Here is a 23719-nt window from a genome sequence, read left to right as displayed (position 1 = left end):
GAGGAGAGACTGGATATAGGCAGGTGCTATCCCGTTCACCGCTCGGAAGGTCAGTACCAGGGTCTTGAATCTGATACTGGCTGTGATGGGAAGCCAGTATCGAGGTTCCTGGCAGAGGATGAGGGGGTCACCGTCGCAGATCCCAGGGTGATTGAGAGATTGTGGGAGATGGAGGGTTTGGCCGGGATGAGGAGGAGTTCTGTTTTGGTGAGGTTCAGCTGGAGGTGGTGCTTGGTCATCCAGGCGGAGATGTCTGTGAGGCAGGCCTCGATTCTGGCTGAGATCCCCGGATCAGTCGGGGGGAACGACAGGTACAGCTGCGTGTCGTCAGCGTAGCAGTGGTAGAAGAAGCCATGGGAGGTGATGATCGGTCCAAGTGAGGTGGTGTACAGGGAGAAGAGGAGGGGTCAAAGGACAGAGCCCTGTGGGACACCAGTGAGCGGATATTGCGGTGGAAAGTTACGAGGGGTGGGGAAGTAGGAGGAGTTGGAGGGAGAGAGACAGAGAATTGGATAAAGAAGTGATCAGAAATGTGTAGTGGGGTTACAGAGGTTAAGTCAGTGATACAGTTACGTGTCAGGATGAGGTCGAGCTGTTTTCCTGCCTTGTGGGTCGCCGGTGTGTTCAGCAGCGTCAGGTCGGAGGAAGTCAGGAGAGACATGAAGTCGATGGCCTGCGTTCCTTCGAGGTGGATGTTGAAGTCCCCAAGGATCATCAACGGGGTTCCATCATCCAGGAGGACGCTGAGGATAGGGTGACCAGATGTCCAGATTTCGTCCGGACAGTCCGTTTTCCAGCCCTTTGTCCAGACCGCTGTTGCGTGTCCTCCTTTTCGCCCTTTTGTCCTCCTTTTTGACCCTTCTTGCCCACAGTGGCAATTTACCACTCGCGTGAGCTTCAGTGCCAAGAAGAAAGACCTCCTTCAAACCTATGTGGAGTTCAGAACTCCACTTTGCCACTAAGAGCAGCAAAAATCTATATCATGCCTTCTGTAAGCTCTGTCGCATTGATATAGACGTGAGTAATAGGGGGAAAGGGGCTTTAGAGTGGCATGCCGCTACAGAACGGCACAAGGATAATGCTAGTTCTGCTGGGCACTCTTCCTTAACATCATTTTTTGCTCCGAACACAACAACAGCGGATGATAAAACAACTGCTGCTGTGAAACATCACCACTCTTACAGGAGTTTAAACTGCAGTTTAGACCGTCGACTTACTAAAATGACTAATGTTATTGTCTTAATTTCATCCTAATGCCCCCCTCCTTTTTGACCCCTTGTCCTCCTTTTTGGACCCAAGTGTCCTCCTTTTCAGGGTCATGCTTCTGGTCACCCTAGCTGAGGAGCATGTCCAGCTCCTCCACAAAGTCGGCTAGCGGACCTAGTGGGCGATAGAGAACAACTAAGAATGCTTTGACAGGATCAGTTAGCATCACATAATGATGTTCAAATGATTTGGCAGTGACAGAGAGTGGGGTGGATGTGTATTTAAGATGTGGCGAAAGGAGCAAACCTGTCCCACCACCTCGCCCGGTTGAGCGGGGTTAGTGAGAGAACGAGTGGTTGATGGCTAATACAGCTGGGGTTTCCTTTGGAAATATGATGGAAATTAATCGTCTAGAATATATTCTTTGCAACACAAAACCAAGGCTTGTCATAGATAGTACTGTGACAGTGATGCTAAATAGTACTATCCTGACGTATGTTTGTGAGGCCCCCTTCCCTCTCCATGGTGTCGGCTCTGCTTAAATGAGAGCATGCTGGCTAAGAGTGTAGTACCTAAATAAGAAGCCTGGATATTGTGCAAATCAGGTTTCCTGGCACATTTATCTGAAAGCTGGAATGGGTTTTGGACTTGAGTCAACCTGAGAGATGGCCTAATGAGTTGTTGAAACTTTTCATTCATCTTCCTTCTTGTGCTTAATCCATTCTCTTTGTGTGTGTGTGTGTGTGTCCGGGGTCGTATTCATGAGGTAATTTGTCTGAGCCAAAAGTCCCACACTCATAGGACAGCGGTTATCAGTATGACCTCCTGTATTCCCCATCTCTTCACCATTTCACCTCATAACTTAATTGTCCAATGGCAGTAATGATGGGTTGGAGTCACAGAGGGAGTAATCATCTCTGTCTGGTCCTGAGACTTCTTATGTTGTTTGGGGGCTTCCTGTATGTGCAGTATGGACAGCACTCTCCACATTTTTTAAAATAATAATTTGTTCCTTTCTCCTCTGCTTGTGGCCACTGGAAAGACAGGAACAAGATTTTTTTCCGAGACACTTTCCTTTTACATCAAAAACGTAAAATGTAATTGACTGATCCTCCCCCCACATCCAAAAACAACCAACCAAACTAACAAAAACAACCAAACAAAAAAACCTTCATGATTTTAAAGGTGGGTGGACTGTTGATAATAGTCATTTTACTGTCAATCAAGTCTATTTTTCAGATTGTTACGGTACAGTTCTATGGCCGTATGTGAAGCCCTCTGTGAAACTTGTAAAAACGGCAATAGTATTCCCTGTATCTAAGGACTGGAATATGAAGTAAACTTGACTCTCTGCTGCACTCTGCTGCCAGTGTCCAATATAATATTACTGTTATATTATACTATAATCGGTGTCCAACGGTAAGCTGCAATTTGTGTGAACCACACAAATTGTTTATACCAGCAAAAGGTAATCAACATTCCTATTCTCCATAGTTCATGAGGTTGTGGTGCCTGGAGTCACTTCCTTCTGAGCTCAACGATACATTATTTTATTAACTACAAACCTTTAGAAGAAAACCTGAAGTTTAATTTTGTGTTACATTCGACTTAGTCGGAGTGCCTTGATAATTTTTCATTTCCAAATTTGCTAATTCACTTTTAGAACAATAACATGTACTGAGATTAATTGTTTTTAAATGTTTTCTAATATTTCACCACTATGTTGAGGGGGCACAAGAACTAGTGTTTTCTAAGCCTCTCAGCTCACTGAAGGTCCAGAGATCCCTAAGCTTTACATCCTTGGTGGAAGCTGTAGTGAAAACCATCCCACACGCATGTGGACAATGAATGTCTCAAACTGCATCACTTTTTGCTATTAAAATTTGATTGATTTGAATTACTATTTGGGTAGGTAATTTAAAGATAGGATGTGTAATCCAGAGAGGCTAGCAGTTAGCAAGATAGCTTTGAAAGCATAGAGCCCTCCCTCGCTTCAGAGGTGTCTCCAAAGCCACGCCTCCTCTATCACACATGAACACACTAAATCAAAGCTAAATACTTAATTACATTAACAAAATATATTTCCAAAAAATAATCAAACGATGGGGTCATTCTTCAGACTATTTGAGTCTGGCAGTTGCCTCCAGCATGGAAAAGCAATGCCAATGTTAATTCTGCTGCATGCATGTTCTCGATCAAGATGTTTTTTCATAGTAGAAGTTTCTAACATGGTCTTTTATTTTCAGTTATTTTACTGGTGGTTCAGGAGGAACATAAGGTAGCTGCAGTTTGCCTTATATTCTCGTGATAACTCTGCACAGGGGCAAGGAACCCTCTAATGATGTGTGATTGTGTGTGAGAACAAGTTGCCTGGTGGTGTGCAAATATAGATTGACAGACAGAAAGGACCGAATGCAATGATTGGTCGATAATCTTTTTGTCTTGTCCCTTCCACAGAAAATATATTTATATCTTCATATATTTTGTTTTACATTTAGACTACTTCAATTATTGATTACTGTTATGTGTGAATAGATGTTCAACCAGTAAACAAAAAAGATTTCTGGAAACGATTACACACCCTAGCTTTAATCTGACGTTTTTTGGAAAGAAAGTTGATTTGAACGGGAAATTTACCCTGTTGCATTGTGGGTATTGTAGGCAACGCTCTTTAATCTCCCTCTTGTCTTGTTCAACGCATGTTGCAGTTTGGAAGACCGCGGTATCTTTACACATCGAATTAAAGTAACGTTATTTCATGTAGCTGTGTACCACTCTCTGAAAATTTTGAATTGTTTAATTAACAACTTTATTTGATTATTGTCGTTGTCGAACAACTTCCATGTAATGTCTTTTTAGTTCGTGCGACTAATCAGTTTGGCAACGCGTTAGGTATAGCTGGTCATTCCTTCAGCCTTATCTTGCTAAATTAATGCCCACAAAGTTGAGACAATAGGGCACACATTGTCTGAATCTGTATTTTACAGATTGGAAAAGAGCAAACATGTCTATCGGTGTTCCTATCAAAGTTCTTCATGAAGCAGAGGGGCACATAGTTACCTGTGAGACCATTACTGGCGAGGTGTACAGAGGTAAACTCATTGAAGCTGAGGACAACATGAATTGCCAGGTAAGTTGCCATGTTGTCTTAGACTACTCCTCATTGCCTGACTGGGTCTGTCTCACTGTTATTAATGTGACCTGACCTCTTTCTGTATCCCCATCTGCTTTGGTTTAGGTGGCACATATTAGTCGTTGTATTGGATAGCATGCCATAAAGTTTATGTTTTGAAAGATGATTGTTTTAGTGACATCCATCTTGGTGGTTGTGAACTCACACTGGACTTTCAGGTGTTGAGAACTAACCTTCTCCCAGATGTCAAACATTACAGTTACGCACAGAGATGGACGTGTTGCTCAACTGGAGCTGGTCTACATTAGAGGCAGCAAAATCCGCTTCCTGATCCTACCGGACATGCTAAAGAATGCCCCCATGTTAAAGAGCATGAAGAACAAGAACCAGGCCGCTGGTGCTGGGAGAGGGAAGGCGGCCATTCTTAAAGCCCAGGGTGAGTGTCGGTCTATGTAAGCACACACTCCTTCATTTTGCTGGTTGTCTTATTCACAGCTTTTTGGGTCATCTCTCCTGGCCTAGGATAAGTTACTTGGCTATGTCTGTATGACCATTTTTGAAGTATCTGTAAAATAATGCTGATTTTTTAAATCTGTGCATCATCTTGTTGGCTACTCCCTGCAGTCTCCAGCGTTACATTAAAGTATGTGTGTTCTTTCTGCAGTGGCTGCGAGAGGGAGAGGTCGTGGAGGAATGGGAAGAGGAAACATTTTCCAAAAAAGGCGATAATAGGCCTATCTGTCAGTTGAAAGTTTTTATTTTATTTTTTTAACATTTTTTTTATATATACTTCTAGCTATCTGTCTATAACATTGAGCCATGCTCCTGTTCATTTTGAAGTGAAATAAATGTTTTGATTGATTGTAAGCCTTCTCTTATTGATATCTTGTCTGTTTAACATTACGTTTTTAATCGTCAGTTACATGCTATAAAGGAGCTTAAGCTCCTTTATTTCCAGTCTCAAGTTGTTACTTTGTTAATCACATGGTAGAGCCAGAGGGCAAAACATTTTTTCATGCACTGTGCGCTTTACCAAAACGCATGAAGATGTTGAACATTTGTTAATCAATTCAAATGTGCAATTGTCAAAATAAACGTACGATTTTATTATGTTTTCTGAACAGCAATTTGCTGGTTGCCACCCACACGCTTCCTCCACACGCGGTCTATTTTGTGCCGCGCAGCCCCATTGGTCCCTCATAAAGTGTTCACTGCCTATCGCTGTGCCTCGTACTGTTTTCTCATTTAGAATCCTACAACATTAACGCAGAAGCATTCAGTCCAAAGGCAAAAATATAACTGTATGACGAAAATTGGACTATAACATTCATTTATCTTTGCGAAAAGGTAAGTTCATGAACGTTGTTTACACGCCCACAAACGTGACTTCTGTCAAGAGGTGTTTTGGCTCTACGCGCGGGCATCTCTTCACCAACATCTGTCTCGTGACAGACGGGGCTAGCTAGCAAGTGACAGCTAGCTAGCTAGCTAGCTTACATACTTGCAAAATTACTGTAGCTTCCTAGCAAGATAGCTGTTTATGATAGACTATTTCATGTTTATGAACGATCACCAGAAATTCTCCGTCCATTATAGTCTTGCAATTGTGGCCTTTGGACGCTCAACTAATTATTATCCGAATTACAGCTGTAACATTGCTATGGTGCGTTACAGTACAGTTTAAAGCTGTATTTTTTATTAAGCTGTTTCGTCGTGCCAATATTTATTCTTGGATCTGGGAATTTTGCATGTTGCAAGCTGTTAGCTGTTATGAAACTTGCATTGATCGTTTTTTTTTATCCTGCTTGAATGTTTGCTTCTGCATTATTCATGTTTTGGCACTCACCGAGAAAGGAATTCTCTCGCATTATGTTCGTTGATAACATGCAGACAGTAGTGAAAGAAAACATCTATATATTGGGACGTATCTAGCTTGCTAGCTATCACAATCTACTTTTAAAGTCTGCACCCATAGCGTCTCCGCATTTCATGTCCCACAGTTCCATGTGTTTTTTTTTATCTTGAGTTGAATAGTGACAGAATCAGGTCTTTTGTCTTTGAACTCAAACACTTCCTTATTTAACAATTGCACGATAGGCCTTCAAGTACAGGCGAAAATGTCAGGATTGATTCATTGAGCATCGATGATGAATGATTTGAAAATGGTGTGCCCGACCAGCCAAAGATAAGTTCTATTTAGGTATCATGATGGCCTGCAAACTCGCTTGTTCTTTGACCGCCACCAATCTCTCTGAGCCCCGATCACATGTAACAGTAGGCTGCTGAGTGTGGGAGGAACACTCATCTTGTCAGTCACAGAGGCAGAAGCTTATCTGTTCTCAGTCCACAGATCAGTGACAGAGATGTTCTGTTGATCTTTTAATGACGCTGAGGATACTCCTCTGCTCCAGATGGTCCTGCAGCATGTGAGTGTTGCTGTCATCTGGTGAAGCCTCACCCCCATATCCTGTTAAACCTCCCCATGTCACTCTCTCTCGCCCCTTTTACTTAGGGAGTCAGATGGCTGAGCGGTGAGGGAGTCGGGCTAGTAATCTGAAGGTTGCCAGTTCGATTCCCGGTCATGCCAACTGACATTGTGTCCTTGGGCAAGTCACTTCACCCTACTTGCCTCGGGGGAATGTCCCTGTACTTACTGTAAGTCGCTCTGGATAAGAGCGTCTGCTAAATGACTAAATGTAAATGTAAATGTCTTCCGTCCCCTAGACCACCAACACGAAGGACAAAGGTCAGATCATGTGACATGAGTAATATCCAATACCACACATCTGGACCCAAGACAGCAGCTGTTTGTTCCTAGCTCCTCTCAGGGAAAAAGAGAAGGATCAAAGTTGATCCCTTTGGCATGAGATGTCTGGAGTCTCGTCCATCCACGTCTTGCCATGGATTTCCTCCTCAGTACGACTAGCTTCAGGGTAATAGCACGTTACAGTGTTTTATTGTAAGGCTGCGTGTGTGGAGGCCATTTCTGCGACTGGCCATCATCTCTCATGGGCAAGTCGTATCAAAGTAGGTCATGCTCACACAGCGCCCCCCTTCCCCCCGGACATAAAAAGCTCAATGTGGCTTGTGCTCCATGGTTGAGGAGGTTAGGCTCCAACTCTGGTCGGGTCTCGCCACTCTTCTATGCCCTCTTCCTACTTCATCAGATGTTTTACGAGGCCACGCACAAGCATGTGCATGTAGGGGGTGCACTGCTCTGGCCAGACTAGGTTAGATTTGCAGGGTTATCTTTGTGGAAAAGGAGCAGGAGGAAAATGAGGAGGAGGGGAAGGAGGTAAACATGGACTTTGGCCTGCAAAGTAAAACTGCCCTCTTGCCTGTCCACTCCGTTATCCTCTGTTCAGCCTAGTCAACACAACCTATAGCCGGTGTACATGCAGTCTACATGCTGAAAATACAGCATTTGGTATAAGCAGAATGTTGCAGAAAGAACGCCTCTTCTGTGGAAAAGACCGGAGGCTGTCTTTTTATCGGTAGTGTCAGGCATCACAGGCCAAGGACGCCAAGGACCTTTGAGGTTTATCTGTTAGGATTTCAGGTACAGCCTCACAAAAGGAGGAGGAAAGTTGGCGGCCGTCCAAAACATCCACGACACTCACATATAGTGATCCCTCCCTTACTGTAAACTGTGGAGCAGAGACAGGAACGGAGGCAGGCAGAGAGAGGATGAGAGACTGTTCTGAAAAAGGTGGGCAGAGATGTTACGAAAGAGAGAAAGAAAGAGAGCGAGGGGGAGGTTAGAACCAAGGAGAACGCGAAGCAATTTGCTCCCTTAAGGGATGATAAAGAATCAGGGCATGCAGAGCCACTGTTTGTGAAGGAGTGAGAGAGGCTGGAATCAAGGCTCCTGGAGGGGGTGGTCTCCCACACACACTCACTCTGAATTTAGCCAGGGGACCACTGTCTTATGTGGTTGCTTTTAGTCTGCTGCTGCTGCTGCTGTGTGTGTGTAAGGTCCTCTTAGCTCCCACACACTGGGCATCAATCCTACCGGCACTGTGACAGCTATCAACCTGCAGCATATCAAACACACTCTCCCACTTCTCTCCCAGGAGCAAGAGCTGAAGCAAGGATGAAATTAGTAATTACATTCTACTCTTAATTTCATAATTAAGTGCGTAATGTACATGATTATGTATCTTGATGTCAGTTGCTTAGGGTGCAGTCAGCCACTCATTATGAGCCCAAGTTATCTCGTGTCCTTACAGTGTGAACTGTGGTTGATATGGTGAGATTTAACCTAGTTAACCATGTCACCTAGTTCTGACAGGATTTCAGATCTCAAATCAAACTTTATTTGTATGTCCCCTTTTTTATTAATTTTTTACAAGGAATGCTACAGTTGAGTTGAAGTAGCTGTGATGTTGCAGACTTGGCTGGCTCATTTGATCTGACTCATTTCATCTTTAAGGAAGATATTCCATCTTTTTTTGCCAGTAGGAAAAGAGAAGTTCTCTAAGCACAGTGAAAGTAGAACATTGCAGTGACTGTGCCTCTCCCAGGGACGTAACAATACAGTCAACTCACAATTCAACACAAATCACAATACTGTATATCTATATACTGAATATCACAATATCTCTTCATTGAAATTATAACAAAAACGTAGTGGCTAGCTAAGTGCCATCATAACCATCATCACCCTTCTGTTTATTGTGACATACAACACAAACAGGCAAAGAAGGAAGCTACTAGCTGACAAATTCGCCTCGCTAGCTAGCTGCACGTAGCGTCCAGCTTCACCACAGAGTTGAATTGTGTGCCTGAACAAGTGTTGCAGAGCGTGGCATCCATGCGCCGCTGCATATGTGAATGCCTGGTTAGCGCCTTGTTACGGCTAAGGATGTCTCAAAATCTTTCAATGTCACCAATTTGAATCGTCACATATTTGTATTGCAATTTAATCTGTCTCTGCCCCTCTTTCTGTCTTTCCCTCCCTATTCCCCTCCCGCTTTCCCAGTAGCCTGCTCTCTTGTTACCCCTCCCCCTGATGGAGCAGCGGTTACCAGGTTGTCGGGACAGTCGCCATGTTTCCCTGCGTTTCCCCCTGGCCCCCTGCTGAGCCCCCCGCCTCCTGTGGCCATGCCCCGCCGCCCGCTCAGCCCCTGCCAGACCTGCTCTGCAGCTGCCCCGCCCATCCCGGGCCCCTGAACCCTGCCCCGCACGCCCAGTTCCCGCTGGACCACATGGAGTCGTTCATCGTGGTGACGGAGTACGAGCCCAGCGAGCCGCCGGGGGGAGCGGAGGAGGACGAGGTGGAGGACATGGACAGCTCCGTGACCCCCGAGCCGGCCTCGATGCCCCCCTTCCGCGCCCCGTCGTGCGACCTGCTCTCCCACACGGTGGGGCGTCCTGTGGCCCTGTTCCCCGAGCCTCAGGAGCACCGGGGGAGACTCAACCTGTCGGACAGGAAGCTGTCGCTGCAGGAGCGCTCGCCGACCGCCACCTCCCCCTGCAGCTCGCCGGGGCTCAACGGGCGCTACATCTACCCCTCGCTGCCTTACTCGCCCATCACCTCGCCCCACTCCTCCCCCCGTTTGCCCCGCAGGCCGACCGTGGAGTCCTACCGTGTCTCCATCACTGATCTACAGGTAGGCCCACCCCTAGCCAGGCCAACACCACAGACACAAACTGGAGCTCACCCGCAACACACACTCTAGCAGGGTTAGCCAAACAACAGATGAATGCCAGGACCAAGAAGATGGAAAATATTCACTGACATTGTTGGTAAACACAGGCTTTAATCTCTGTGTGGTCATTTGGCCTTACTGCCTGCCCACGCTCCACAATTTCAAGTTCACCCTTTCACGAGCAGTGAACACTCCATCCATGGTTAAGTGCCTGCCTTGATAAAACAACAACGTGGCCCTGGTAAGCAGACAGTGTTCCTTCCTCTCCAGCGGTTTAAGAAGCAACACAGGTATAAAGTCCCAGGGTCAGAAGGTAATGTCCATAAGTTATTCAGTAGACACGGGGCACACCCATAGAGCCCCATAGTAACCCTGCTCCCCTCTAGAGCGCCACTCAACTTATGTTTACCCCCTGTACACACTCCCGATTCTCTGGTGTGCCAAGTTAACTCGCTTCCTGTAGAGATGCAGCATCTAATACCAGCACCTCTTAGATGACATCCCAGCAGCTTCTACTGCTGGGGTCCGAGCCTCTGACAAGCTTTTCTCGCTCTCTCTCACTCCGTCTCTCTCTCCCCTCTCTCTCTCTCTCTCTCTCTCTCTCTCTCTCTCTCTCTCTCTCTCTCTCTCTCTCTCTCTCTCTCTCTCTCTCTCTCTCTCTCTCTCTCTCTCTCTCTCTCTCTCTCTCTCTCTCTCTCTCTCTCTCTCTCTCTCTCTCTCTCTCTCTCTTCTGTATTTTGTGTTTGTTCATTATTGTAGAACTCGGTCTTGTAAATGATTTTGCTGGGGGGGAGGGGGGGGGGCTTTGTTTTCTGGTCCGTTCAACACGAAAGCATTCAAGGACGGTGTGTTGATTTATTTGGAACGTTCTGACAGTTCCCGACAACTGATATGAAAAAGGTGAGTCACGCAGCACCACCAGGCTTTTGTGAACGAGTGTTTTGAGTTGGGAGCCATCCAGCACTAACGCAGGTGTCGCAGAGGACAAGAAATGCCGTCGCTCATTCATAGAAGGCCTAAGAAATGGGGACAAAGGTCACTGGAAAGACTCACTCCAGTCTAAACGTAACACTTAGGCCTACAGATGGATTGTCATGAAAGGCACTATTGCTCTGGATAAGAGCGTCTGCTAAATGACTAAATGTAAATTGCATAACCGCCCCTCTTCTTTTCCTCAAAGGACTGCGTTCAGCTGAACCAGTACAAGCTGAAGGACGAGATCGGAAAGGTATTGTCACTCCTCTCTCTCTCTCTCTCTCTCTCTCTCTCTCTCTCTCTCTCTCTCTCTCTCTCTCTCTCTCTCTCTCTCTCTCTCTCTCTCTCCCCTCTGCTCTGTCCTCGCTGTCTTCCTCTCCCATCCCGTCCTCACACCCCTCCTCACCCCCCGCCACCCCCCCAGACTTAACAAACTCTGCTATCATCCCCGCTGGCTGGCCTAATTTAGCAGGCGGGCAGGTAGGATGGCAGGCTGGCAGCCAGGGAGGGAGGCAGGCAGGCCATGGGAGAGTTGGAGCTAGAAGAGGATAAAAAAGATGCTGGTATAAATAGCCCCTCTCAAAGGGTAGTTGGGCTAGTATGGAGCCTGGGCTCAGTGAGAGGAGAAGGGCGGTAGGAGATGTGGAAGGAGGAAGGGGATTGGAGACGGGGCCGGGGAGAGAGATGGGAGTGGATCTACGAGAAGACGGGACAGAGAGAGGGGATGATAAGAGAGAGGGAAAGGGAGGGACTGTCTTTTTTTCGAATGGAGCTGGAGTAGTGAGAGGGGCGAGCGCATATGAGGATGAACAGACAAGGCGTGCGGGGTGAGGGCCAATACGAGCTTGTCAGAATTGCATGCGCGACTCCTGACCTCCGGGTCTGTGGCACTGGCTCCCTGCTACCCTCGCAATCTGTCTTCCCAGCTGGGCCCTTCCCTCCTCTGTGTTTGTGTGTGGGTTGTGCACTTACGCACGCTTGCGTGCACTTACATCGCGTGTGCAGTGAGCGTGTGTCCTGCGTTGAAGAGATGTGGTATTAACGTTCCTTCTCATTTGGCCCCGGCACAAGAGGATGCTCGCTTGCATGAAGTTGCTGTTTCACTAATTAGGCAAAAATGTGTGTACAGTGTGTGTGTGTGTGTGCGTGCGCTGCAGATTTGGATGTCATCATTCTTGGTTGGAAGCAGCTGGTCCTCCTTGAGTGCACTCTACACAGCCCACACACCTCCCTTGGGCCAGCTTAGGATAGGTTTTGTGTGTCTTCGTGTGTCCGCTAGAGTGTGGGTATCTGGGTTCTCACGGGATGCCTCTAATGTGTGTTCAAGTCTCCCAACACGGTCGGTCTCCCTTGCGCTCACTCTCTTTTCTGGCTTTCCCTCTCTCCTCCCTCCCTCCCTCCCTCCCTCCCTCCCGTGTGTCTCACCAGGGCTCCTACGGTGTTGTGAAGCTGGCGTACAACGAGGACGACAACACCTACTATGCAAGTCTCTCCTCTCCCGCCTCTCCCCGTATTCCAGCTCACTAGTGTCGCATGTATGGGGAAGCCTGAGGGATAGGGAACAGAGTCAATAATTGGGTTTCACATTTCATTACATAACGGAGATCTGTTATGTGCTTCCAATTTGGCAATTTAATCCTAGTTTTGGAAGTCAGTACAACTGACTGTTGCGGGGGGGAATTCTTTGGAACTTGGTTACTTGCTGCGCCTGCAGTGACCTGTATTTACTCTCCCTTTTTGCTCTTTCTTCTCCCCCTCTTTTTCTTTCACTCTGTCTCTTTCTCTTTTTTCTGTTCCCTGTTTCTCTCTCTCGCCCCTTTTCTCTCTTTCTCCCCCTTGAAATACAACCACGCTTCCTGTCCCCCTGTCCTGTCCTCCCTCCCTCCCTCCCTCCCTCCCGCAGGCCATGAAGGTCCTGTCTAAGAAGCGTCTGATGAGGCAGGCAGGTTTCCCTCGTAAGTAAAGCACAGGTCCTGGGGCAGATGGCCTCTCCGGAGGGGATCGGGGCGGTGGGGGGCGGGCCGTGTGTGTTACAAGACCCGTACACACTCAACCTGCTCCTCTCCTTTCCCCCCTCTCTTCTCCTTCCTCCTCTCCTAGGGAGACCTCCGCCGCGTGGGGCCCGAGAAACTCCCGAAGGCCCCCCTCAGCCCAAAGGACCCCTGGAACGGGTCTACCAGGAGATTGCCATCTTAAAAAAGCTGGACCATCCCAATGTAGTCAAGCTCGTCGAGGTGGGTTAGTGTACTCTTCGCAGGTCCATAGCTCCTCGATTTTCTAAACTGTTTGTTCAAGGTTTTATGCCTTCCAGCAGATAGACTGTCGTTATACCAGGGGTAGAGAACGACAGCCGTATTTGCATGTTTCAAGGTACTGAAGTGCAGGGACGGGGCAGGGTGGTGCCAGTGTGTGTCTCATCTGTCTGTTCCTCTGTCCCACTGCTAGGTGCTGGACGACCCCAGCGAGGACCATCTGTACATGGGTACGAGAGGCCAAGCATACACACACACACGCGTACACATTTGCACGCACACACGCATACACTCTCACACATACGTACGCCCACGCTCATACACACACACACACACTCACTCCAGGCCCAAACACACACTGGTTAGTTAAGAACACCCACTCATAGGATGACATGGAAAGATCCCGGTACTTCATTCCGCAGTCTACTTTCCATTGCGTGGAAGCAGATGATGATAACTAACAAGGTTCCTCCCTTCCTCCCTCAGTGTTTGAACTCGTCAAACAGGGGTGAGTTAAGCCGCTCCTTACCGTGATCATGATAAGCTGGAGTCAGACCAATCTCATTAAAGACTGACTGTTCACTCTGTGTGTGTGTGTGTGTGTGTGTGTGTTGTTGTATTTGTATGTGTGCTTGTGCTTACATCACTGTGTGTGTGTGTGTTGTTGTATGTGTGCTTGTGCTTACATCACTGTGTGTGTGTGTGTTGTTGTATTTGTATGTGTGCTTGTGCTTACATCACTGTGTGTGTGTGTGTTGTTGTATTTGCATGTGTGCTTGTGCTTACATCACTGTGTGTGTGTGTGTCCATGCAGGGCTGTGTTGGAGGTGCCCACAGATAAACCTCTCAACGAGAACCAGGCTCGTTTCTACTTCCAAGACCTGCTCAGGGGAATTGAGTTCTGTGAGTGCACACACATACACACACACACACACACACACACACTTACACACACACGCACACACACATACACACACACGCGCCGCCTGTCCTCCTCCTTCCTTCCTGCTGTCCTTCCTGCAGGCACAGCCTCATTTCCCCCACGCATATAATCACAGTGGCTTTTAGTGCTCAAGACCAGACTTACCACACAGCCTGTCATCCACCAGCAGATAGTGGATAATGGGGTGGGGGGAGGGGGAGGGGGGGTTCTCATAAAGAGGAGGGGAAGCAGAAAGAGGGACACGGAGACAAACTCATGAAGAGAGAGAGAGATTGCGAGGCACAGAGTCACAAACAAACGGAGAGAGAAAGAGGGAGCACTTAAGAGCGGAGCGGAGGCAGAAAGAGAGAGGGATGGGGGAGACAGTCATGAAAGAGAGAGGGACGGGGGAGAGACTCGTGAAAGAGAGAGGGATTGCGAGACAGAGCAAAGAGGTACGGAAACATTGAGGGAAGGAGGAAATGACAAGAGACAGACGGACGCACAAAAGGACCTCCATAAGTAGCGTTCAACCTCTTTCTTCTTTCTTTCTTTCTCTCTCCTTCCTTTGTATAGCTTCAGTCCATTGCTATTTTAGATCTCCTATTTTCTTTCTCCTTAATGGACCAAGAGAACAGTACTCCTACTGTCTCGTACTCTTCTGCCTGTTGGCTTTGTCTCTGTTACAAGAACACGTCCGCCATCTTTGTCGCGGGACAGCGCATTGTCACACAGGCCCATCTCCCTACCAAACCCATTTTGATATACATGCAAGCAAACATAGATACAAAATGAGGTTTCATGGCGAATCCCATCACAGAGAGTTAGGTTTAATGGAGAATCCCATTGCACTCATTGGTGTGTCGAACCTGAGGTGCAGGCCATGTGTCGCTGCCGTACCCTTCTAAATTGTCTCCATCGCTTCCAGTGCACTACCAGAAGATCATCCACAGGGACATCAAACCCTCAAACCTGCTGGTCGGCGAAGACGGCCACATCAAGATCGCCGACTTTGGGGTCAGCAATCAGTTTGAGGGTGCCGACGCCCTGCTGACCAGCACGGTGGGCACGCCCGCCTTCCTTGCCCCTGAAACCCTCTCTGAAACCAGGAAGAACTTCTCTGGCAAGGTGAGGGAGCTGGCAGCCACTGCCCTCTAGAGGATGCTTTGGAAAGTGTCATTTAGTGAATTCACGGAGAAAAGTAGATGTAATAAAATCAAAAAATGCTTTTTCTTTCTTGGCTTGTAGGCATTGGATGTGTGGGCCATGGGAGTGACTCTTTATTGTTTTGTCTTTGGAGTGGTAAGTCTAATTTGTTTATCGTACCAGAGATAAATCCCCTAAAGTCCAGCAGGGTCAGAACAAAATGTAGCTATCACCGGTCACAGGGAGAGAAAGTTCTGATCGACAGTCTGAAAGTCTCTCTTTCCCGCTCCCTTGTCTCTCTGTGTCTCTCTCTAACTCTCTTTCTCCTCTCTCTTCCTCTTGTCAGTGTCCGTTCATGGACGAGCGCATCCTCAGTCTGCACCAGAAGATCAAGTCCCAGCCTCTGGAGCTGCCTGAACAGTGAGTAGCACCGCGCTGCTGCTGCGAAGAGCCACAGTAGACAGACAGGGAGACCAGAACGCTCGCCTCAGATCAGAGATAAGATTCAACTTTATCAAAGGATACATTCACTCATCACAATGGCAGAAGATACAACAGCAAAACCTGCATGAAAAAAAGTGGGGGGGAAAGCCAAATGTATACAAATATATGAATATAATGATACAAATACATAAATAGATACCATACAACACAAAACGGTATCGTGTAACTAAGGGAACAGTACCCAAGGCTGGTTTGCCTGTCAGACAGGGTGAGAGCAGGCTCAGACATGTGGGATGCTCTGACTCGCTCAGACATGTGGGATGCTCTGACTCGCTCAGACATGTGGGATGCTCTGACTCGCTCAGACATGTGGGATGCTCTGACTCGCTCAGACATGTGGGATGCTCTGACTCGCTCAGACATGTGGGATGCTCTGACTCGCTCAGACATGTGGGATGCTCTGACTCGCTCAGACATGTGGGATGCTCTGACTCGCTCAGACATGTGGGATGCTCTGACTCGCTCAGACATGTGGGATGCTCTGACTCGCTCAGACATGTGGGATGTTCTGACTCGCTCAGACATGTGGGATGCTCTGACTCGCTCAGACATGTGGGATGCTCTGACTCGCTCAGACATGTGGGATGCTCTGACTCGCTCAGACATGTGGGATGCTCTGACTCGCTCAGACATGTGGGATGCTCTGACTCGCTCAGACATGTGGGATGCTCTGACTCGCTCAGACATGTGGGATGCTCTGACTCGCTCAGACATGTGGGATGCTCTGACTCGCTCAGACATGTGGGATGCTCTGACTCGCTCAGACATGTGGGATGCTCTGACTCGCTCAGACATGTGGGATGCTCTGACTCGCTCAGACATGTGGGATGCTCTGACTCGCTCAGACATGTGGGATGCTCTGACTCGCTCAGACATGTGGGATGCTCTGACTCGCTCAGACATGTGGGATGTTCTGACTCGCTCAGACATGTGGGATGCTCTGACTCGCTCAGACATGTGGGATGTTCTGACTCGCTCAGACATGTGGAATGCTCTGACTCGCTCAGAGATGTGGGATGCTCTGATTCGCTCAGACATGTGGGATGCTCTGACTCGCTCAGACATGTGGAATGCTCTGACTCGCTCAGAGATGTGGGATGCTCTGACTCGCTCAGACATGTGGGATGCTCTGACTCGCTCAGACATGTGGGATGCTCTGACTCGCTCAGACATGTGGGATGCTCTGACTCGCTCAGACATGTGGGATGTTCTGACTCGCTCAGACATGTGGGATGCTCTGACTCGCTCAGACATGTGGGATGTTCTGACTCGCTCAGACATGTGGGATGCTCTGACTCGCTCAGACATGTGGGATGTTCTGACTCGCTCAGACATATGGGATGCTCTGACTCGCTCAGACATGTGGGATGTTCTGACTCGCTGAGACATATGGGATGCTCTGACTCGCTCAGACATGTGGGATGCTCTGACTCGCTCAGACATGTGGGATGTTCTGACTCGCTCAGACATGTGGAATGCTCTGACTCGCTCAGAGATGTGGGATGCTCTGATTCGCTCAGACATGTGGGATGCTCTGACTCGCTCAGACATGTGGAATGCTCTGACTCGCTCAGAGATGTGGGATGCTCTGACTCGCTCAGACATGTGGGATGCTCTGACTCGCTCAGACATGTGGGATGCTCTGACTCGCTCAGACATGTGGGATGCTCTGACTCGCTCAGACATGTGGGATGTTCTGACTCGCTCAGACATGTGGGATGCTCTGACTCGCTCAGACATGTGGGATGTTCTGACTCGCTCAGACATGTGGGATGCTCTGACTCGCTCAGACATGTGGGATGTTCTGACTCGCTCAGACATATGGGATGCTCTGACTCGCTCAGACATGTGGGATGTTCTGACTCGCTGAGACATATGGGATGCTCTGACTCGCTCAGACATGTGGGATGCTCTGACTCGCTCAGACATGTGGGATGTTCTGACTCGCTCAGACATATGGGATGCTCTGACTCGCTCAGACATGTGGGATGTTCTGACTCGCTCAGACATGTGGGATGCTCTGACTCGCTCAGACATGTGGGATGTTCTGACTCGCTCAGACATATGGGATGCTCTGACTCGCTCAGACATGTGGGATGTTCTGACTCGCTCAGACATGTGGGATGCTCTGACTCGCTCAGACATGTGGGATGTTCTGACTCGCTCAGACATATGGGATGCTCTGACTCGCTCAGACATGTGGAATGCTCTGACTCGCTCCTCCGTCCCCAGGGCCAACATCTCCGAAGACCTTAAAGATCTGCTGCTCAAGATGCTGGACAAGAACCCTGAGACCAGGATCTCGATCCCACAGATCAAGGTGGGTCTATCTGTGTGTGTGTGCGTGCGTACGTCGTTTTGTGCGTGCATGTGAGTGTCTGGGAGGGAGAACCTTTTCATTCAGACCCCCGTCCCTCCCTCCCCCTCCCCCACCGTGAGCAGGTTCACCCCTGGGTGACGAGGAACGGTGCCGAGCCGCTCCCCCCAGAGGATGACAACTGCTGCATGCTGATCGAGGTGACGGAGGAGGAGGTGGAGAACTCCGTCAAACACATCCCCAGCCTGGCCACCGTGGTGAGAAGCCCACACACACCTCACACACCGCACACACACCGCACACACACACACACCGCGCACACACACGCACCATGCACGCACTCAGCCAAGCCTCCTCTTTCTGTGTATGAGGGATGAAGCCCCCGGCTAGCATTGGTTTGGCTCACATTGACCTACTTTACCTTTAAGATTTGGGACTTCATTTTTGATCTAGATGGCTTGAATGATTCTCCAAGGGCAACTGAACCTCTTCTATTGTATGTGTTTGGTGTGTGTGTGTTTGGTGTGTGTGTGTTTGGTGTGTGTGTGTTTGGTGTGTGTGTGTGTGCGTGTAGATCCTGGTGAGGACCATGCTGAGGAAGCGCTCTTTCGGGAACCCTTTCGACTGGGGCCGCAGGGAGGAGCGAGGGAACCTGTCCGCCCCGGGACAGACACTCACGTAAGCACCCCCTGTCCCCCTCGTCCCCCTGCCTCCCCCTCCATCCACGCCCTTAGAAGAAGACGTCAGTGGGCTCACCTGGACTACAAGTCCCAGGATGCAGCTTCTTTCCCCGGGGGACAGGCCGAGCAGTACAACAAAGAAGAAGAAAACGGAACTAAATCTGTTGTTAATTGCCAGTAGAAACCATAACGCCTATGCCGTCATTAGTTTAGCAGCAGAGAGACTTGCATAGAGCATGTACTTTAGTCTACGCAGTTATAAAAAAAAAAAACATTGTTTGATGTTTTCTTGCGCGTGCTGGCTATGCTGGTAGAGTCTGTCTGGTAGAGTCTGTCTGGTAGAGTCTGTCTGGTAGACTCTTACTGTCTCTCTCCCCTCCATCTCCCTCCTACCTCCTCCCACATCCCAGCAAAGGGAGATCGGGCCGTGTCAGATACTGCTACATTCATAGTAACCAAAGAAGGTAAAGGGCTACTGGGCCCCCATGCCTGCCTGCCTGTCTGCTTACTGTTTAAGTTGTGTCGTAGACAACATGCTTAAAGACTTAAGGCATGACCCAGAATTGGAACTAGTACGATAATAAGGGACCAGGGGGTGGGAGGGGGAGGGGGAGGGGGGAGTGACTTCTGTCGTGAATACATGTCAGAGTGGGGAAGGCTCGATGGAGCCACGTCAGGGAATCGTGTCCTGCCTGACCCCCAGCCTGACTAGTCCCCGCCACACCCACCACTGTGAAGGTGGCTGACCCTTCACCGAGTGCAACCCAGAGTAGTCTTGGCCAAAGCATTTACAGAGAAGCAGCCAAAACGTCAAGATCTCTTTCTCTCTCTCTCGACCCAAGCCTAAATCAAATCTGGCCCTGCTAGACCTAGCCTTGGCCAAGTCAGTCAGAGTTGCAGTCTGAAACGTCTTTATGGAAAACAACCCCCTAACAGCAACAGGAGCATGGAACGTCCTGTTAGCCACAGCGTCGTTCTCCTTGATCCTTTTGTAAGCCACATGTTTCTACGCATGCTGCACCATGCTAGCTCCATCCCTCCTGAGAGCACACCGCTGATCTACTTCTGTGCCTTTGTTTCTTTTCAACCCGAATGTTTAACTAACAACCTGCCAGACTTCCCTCCCTCTATCTCTCTCTCTCTCTCTCTCTCTCTCTCTCTTTTCTCTCTCACTCTCTCTCTCTCTCCTTCTCTCTCTCTCCCTCTCTCCCTCCTTCTCTGCTCTGCTTGACCTGGATCGGTTACGTAATGATCGAACGGTTTGAACCATTAGCCGGTCAGGTCGGCCGCCACGAACCTTAGCTCCGCAGTGACGGCGGGACCGTCACGTAAGCATGTAGCGCTGATGCCTGGTTTCTGTCCCGTTTCCTAGGAAACAGGAGAGCGGCGAAGGCGTGAGGGGTACGGACCTGCCCCTCGTGGGCGAAGACGAGGCGCTCTCCTGAGGCGTGGACGTGCGCGTGTCGCTGTGTGGACGGGCGTCTTCATAGCGTCTTGCAACTTTCCCTTTAGCCCACTCACCCACCCTTTCTCTCCCCTGCCTCCCTGGGGTCTCGCGTCCGGGCTGGACTGACACAGGCCCGGCCAAGGGAGCCTATAGGACCATCTTCCCGCACAATAGCTGTGATTTCTCTCCAGATGTCTTGCATGCGTTGGGTTTTCTCGTCATAGCGTGCTGTGTCTCAGGCTTCCGCTGCAGGGGGTCGTGTTGTTAGCCTCGGCGCGTCTAGTATCGCAGTACGCACACATCGGGCCGCCCTCCTCACCCTCCTCCATTTCCACAATTCTCCGGCGCGTTTACTTCAGGGGGCCGCGAGGGCGGAGGGCCGGTGCAAGCACGCACTCTGCGCACGGACGGTTTTGACAAGACAGACATTTCACAGAGGGCACAGACATTTCACAGACATTTGTTTACCCCCCCATAGTCTACTCTTCTGTAGAGTGGGTTACTATGACGATGATTGTCAAGACCACTGGTCTCATGTCGCTGATTTGTAACATATTCCTCTCACTAAGGGAAATCCTAGGAAACATTTGAATATCAATATTTAAGCTATAGGATTCAAGTACAGGAAAGACTAGAAAGAGCGTTGGGTTGTTTTCTCTCCAAATGCAACGTTGTATAAGCTATGTCGACTTCTACGTGTTCACAGCATCGACCAGGCTTCCATGCACCTTTTTTATACTTTGCCGTTTGAACCGTTAGGTTGTTGTAAATTCTCCCTCCATTGCTGGAAGCCGTTAATAGCTTCAGCAGCAAATATGAGACCTAAGCACAGTACATGATGATCATGTTGACCCTTGCTGTGTGTTTGTTTGTGTGCACTAAATCCTAGATATGACCTTCACTACTGCTGCCAGGAGAGTTCAGTAGCATTAGAGATTCCCTGTACAGGTTTGTAATCAAGTCAATAGAATATTAAGCGTAAGAGTGAAGGGCAGCGGGAAGGAGGGAGTCATTTATTTAAGGTACTTAAGTCAATTAATTCAACTGTAGGTTTCGGTTGTGATCTCAAGGTCTGTAGCCACACTAGTGGAGTCATGGGTGAGTTGTGGTACCCAATGGGAAATACATGATTAGACGTTTGAAGAGACAACTGATTAAGGCAACAGCCAGTACAGACACCAGATGAAAAGTGGGAGAGTGGTCAGAATGCTTATCATATCATTTTGGTGTGGTTATGATTGTTTTGTAGCCTGGGTGCCAGCCAAACTTAGCCCGCCCACAAAAAAATTTGGTCGGGAAGTTGGGTCTGAGGTTGCTCGGTTGGGGGAAAACTATGTCCGATCAAGAGCTGTTCGGACCAATCAAATTGTCAGGGCGGGCTTTATACGATGATGGACAGATGATCAACAGTAATGTAATCAACCACATCACCAAAGAGCGCTTGGGTTGAATTTGTTTTCAACAAACAACATACTACGTTGCTCTGATTGGTTGTAGGTCTATCCAATTGCGTGAAGAGGCCCCATACTCACAGCCCAACGGAGCGGTATCAGACTCATATTCTGACTAGAATTATGAGTATGACAACGTCAGGCTAATTGTTTTGCGTTTATTTCATTAAAAAAACAACAAAAATTGTACGACGACAGGATATACTGATGTTTTTCTTAAATATAACACTTTCAGGACACCAAAAAAGTTGGTTCAATTGTGTGTCATTTTGTAAACTTATATTTACATTTCATTATTGACATTTTACCTTAAAACTTGAGGATGATTTGTTTACAAATATAATGTCACTGGCTTATCAACGTGTACAATTATTTTAATACAAGGTTTACATAGTGTGGCTGCAGACCTCTTGTCCAGTCTATGCATGACATATCTCTTACCGAATTATTAACAGTAACTGACAAAGTTCATCAAATGTGTTATGAATCTCCGTTGTTCTGGCTCATTCCAACCAATACTACACATTACTGCAAATAGTATAGTATTTTATGGGGTCCAAAGCAGTCAAATGACTTTTCCTAGTCTGCTTGTAGCAAGTTTTTTTTTTACTTTTTACCTTTTGCTCTTATTTTGCATGTGTTTAGACTTTGTTGGTGTAAGGATAGCTATATTCACTAAACATGGTTGTTGTATAGTTTACTTGCGATGGAACTGACATGAATTAATTCAACAAGTAATGCTTCCACTTACTGGTATTTCAACACAAATGTGTTGAATGTACGATAAAGGGATTTAAAAAACAAACAAAACAAAAAAACGTGGTCTTGCATGTCACTGCTGTATTTGAACATCTCTTCTCTGAATTGTATGTTGTGTGTTTTTTAAGACTTATTACTATGCATAAGAAACGTTACTCTGTTGTGCAGCTGGTCATGTCTCTGGTCATGTCTGCTGTGTGTCTGAGAGAGATGGGGGGGCCGCAGAGAGAGAGGAAAGATTGAAAGAGAGAGAAAAGCGGGGTGGATGGCAGTAGGAACAGGGGAAGGGCTCACTGTCTTTTATACATGAAGGGTGTAGGGATTCTGGTTCAATATTGTACAAGCACTGTCGATAGTAACTGTAACATTGCCCGAACCAAATTCTATCCAAACGGACCTAACCCACTCGGCCATGACAGATCATGCTAGAAAATACATCCTTGGTTGTGACTTTTGGAGCTGCATTTTTTCCTTGTTCGTGTACTAATCCAAATTATATGTGCATGTTCTGCGGTTTGACGTAACTGCATGTAACAAAGGACATTTGAAATGAAAAAAAAAGATTCTGAACACAAATGTGCAGTAGTGTATCCTCCACTTTTAAATACACACACGCACACACACACACACACTCTCACACCTTATCATTCCGCCACATTACTATTAAGTGCTTGATTGCCTTTCAAATAACAATAGCCAAGGTTGTTGACTGTATGACTGCTGGGTTCTGCACCCCTCAGAACTGCATAGCATGGTATTTGTATTTCTACGTACAAAGCTATTTCATCTACGCATTTTGCTTCATCACAATTGCCCAGTCTGAATAGAAGGGCTATTATCGATATAAATATCAATATCTTTATTGTTTATCATATCGTACACATTGTACTGTAGCATTATGCCATAGTAAGAGCTTTGGGGCTGTCTGAAACATGAACGCATGCCAACATAATGTACCCGCACCATGGTATTGTCATAGCATGATAACAGCTACTCACCAACGTGAGGCAATGAAAAACTATTATACATATTGTATCCAGTTCATTATTTGAATAAATAACAGTTGCCTTCCTGCACCATGGCTGTGGCTTTGTGATTGTTTGACTTGTGACAATTTGATCACACTGCATGTGTGGATGTATGATGAGCCTGCAAGGTAACCAAAACATCAGTATGACCAACAAAACGTTAAAGGGAAACCAAAACATTAGACATGTATTCTTGCTATTAAGTGCTCAATTACAGTTGCACTGTATAGCCACCAGAAGGCGCCATA

At 47.7% G+C, this 23719-nt stretch overlaps 2 protein-coding genes across 5 annotated transcripts in view; both read left to right on the top strand.

Moving 5' to 3' along the window:
• Positions 1-3902: 3902 nt before the first annotated feature.
• Positions 3903-23719, top strand: part of snrpd3l (small nuclear ribonucleoprotein D3 polypeptide, like) — an 87368-nt gene continuing 67551 nt past the window's right edge. The window contains exons 1-4 of one of the 2 annotated variants that reach the window (XM_062477967.1): positions 3903-3951; positions 4194-4336; positions 4583-4775; positions 5004-5071. In XM_062477967.1, the coding sequence (XP_062333951.1) occupies positions 4211-4336; positions 4583-4775; positions 5004-5068 (384 nt within the window). In that variant the 5' untranslated portion in view covers positions 3903-3951; positions 4194-4210 and the 3' untranslated portion in view covers positions 5069-5071. Of the gene's footprint in view, positions 3952-4193; positions 4337-4582; positions 4776-5003; positions 5105-23719 lie in introns of those variants that run through there. The other variant, XM_062477966.1, reaches the window with a different exon arrangement.
• Positions 5286-23519, top strand: LOC134033714 (calcium/calmodulin-dependent protein kinase kinase 2). 3 transcript variants are annotated; one of them, XM_062477991.1, is made up of 17 exons: positions 5286-5686; positions 9324-9951; positions 11171-11218; positions 12394-12447; positions 12869-12920; positions 13066-13199; positions 13411-13447; positions 13704-13725; positions 14032-14120; positions 15068-15267; positions 15388-15441; positions 15632-15705; positions 18022-18109; positions 18232-18363; positions 18681-18784; positions 19197-19250; positions 20159-23519. In XM_062477991.1, exons 2-17 carry the CDS (start codon positions 9388-9390, stop codon positions 20229-20231), a joined length of 1779 nt encoding a protein of 592 aa, XP_062333975.1. In that variant the 5' UTR covers positions 5286-5686; positions 9324-9387; the 3' UTR covers positions 20232-23519. The 3 variants fall into 3 exon arrangements, with proteins under 3 accessions (XP_062333975.1, XP_062333974.1, XP_062333976.1); XM_062477990.1 differs by having other exon boundaries at positions 9321-9951; XM_062477992.1 differs by lacking the exon at positions 19197-19250 and having other exon boundaries at positions 9321-9951.

Source organism: Osmerus eperlanus, chromosome 14, assembly GCF_963692335.1.
Source record: "Osmerus eperlanus chromosome 14, fOsmEpe2.1, whole genome shotgun sequence".
NCBI lineage: Eukaryota > Metazoa > Chordata > Actinopteri > Osmeriformes > Osmeridae > Osmerus > Osmerus eperlanus.
This window is presented reverse-complemented; position numbering and strand designations above follow the sequence as displayed.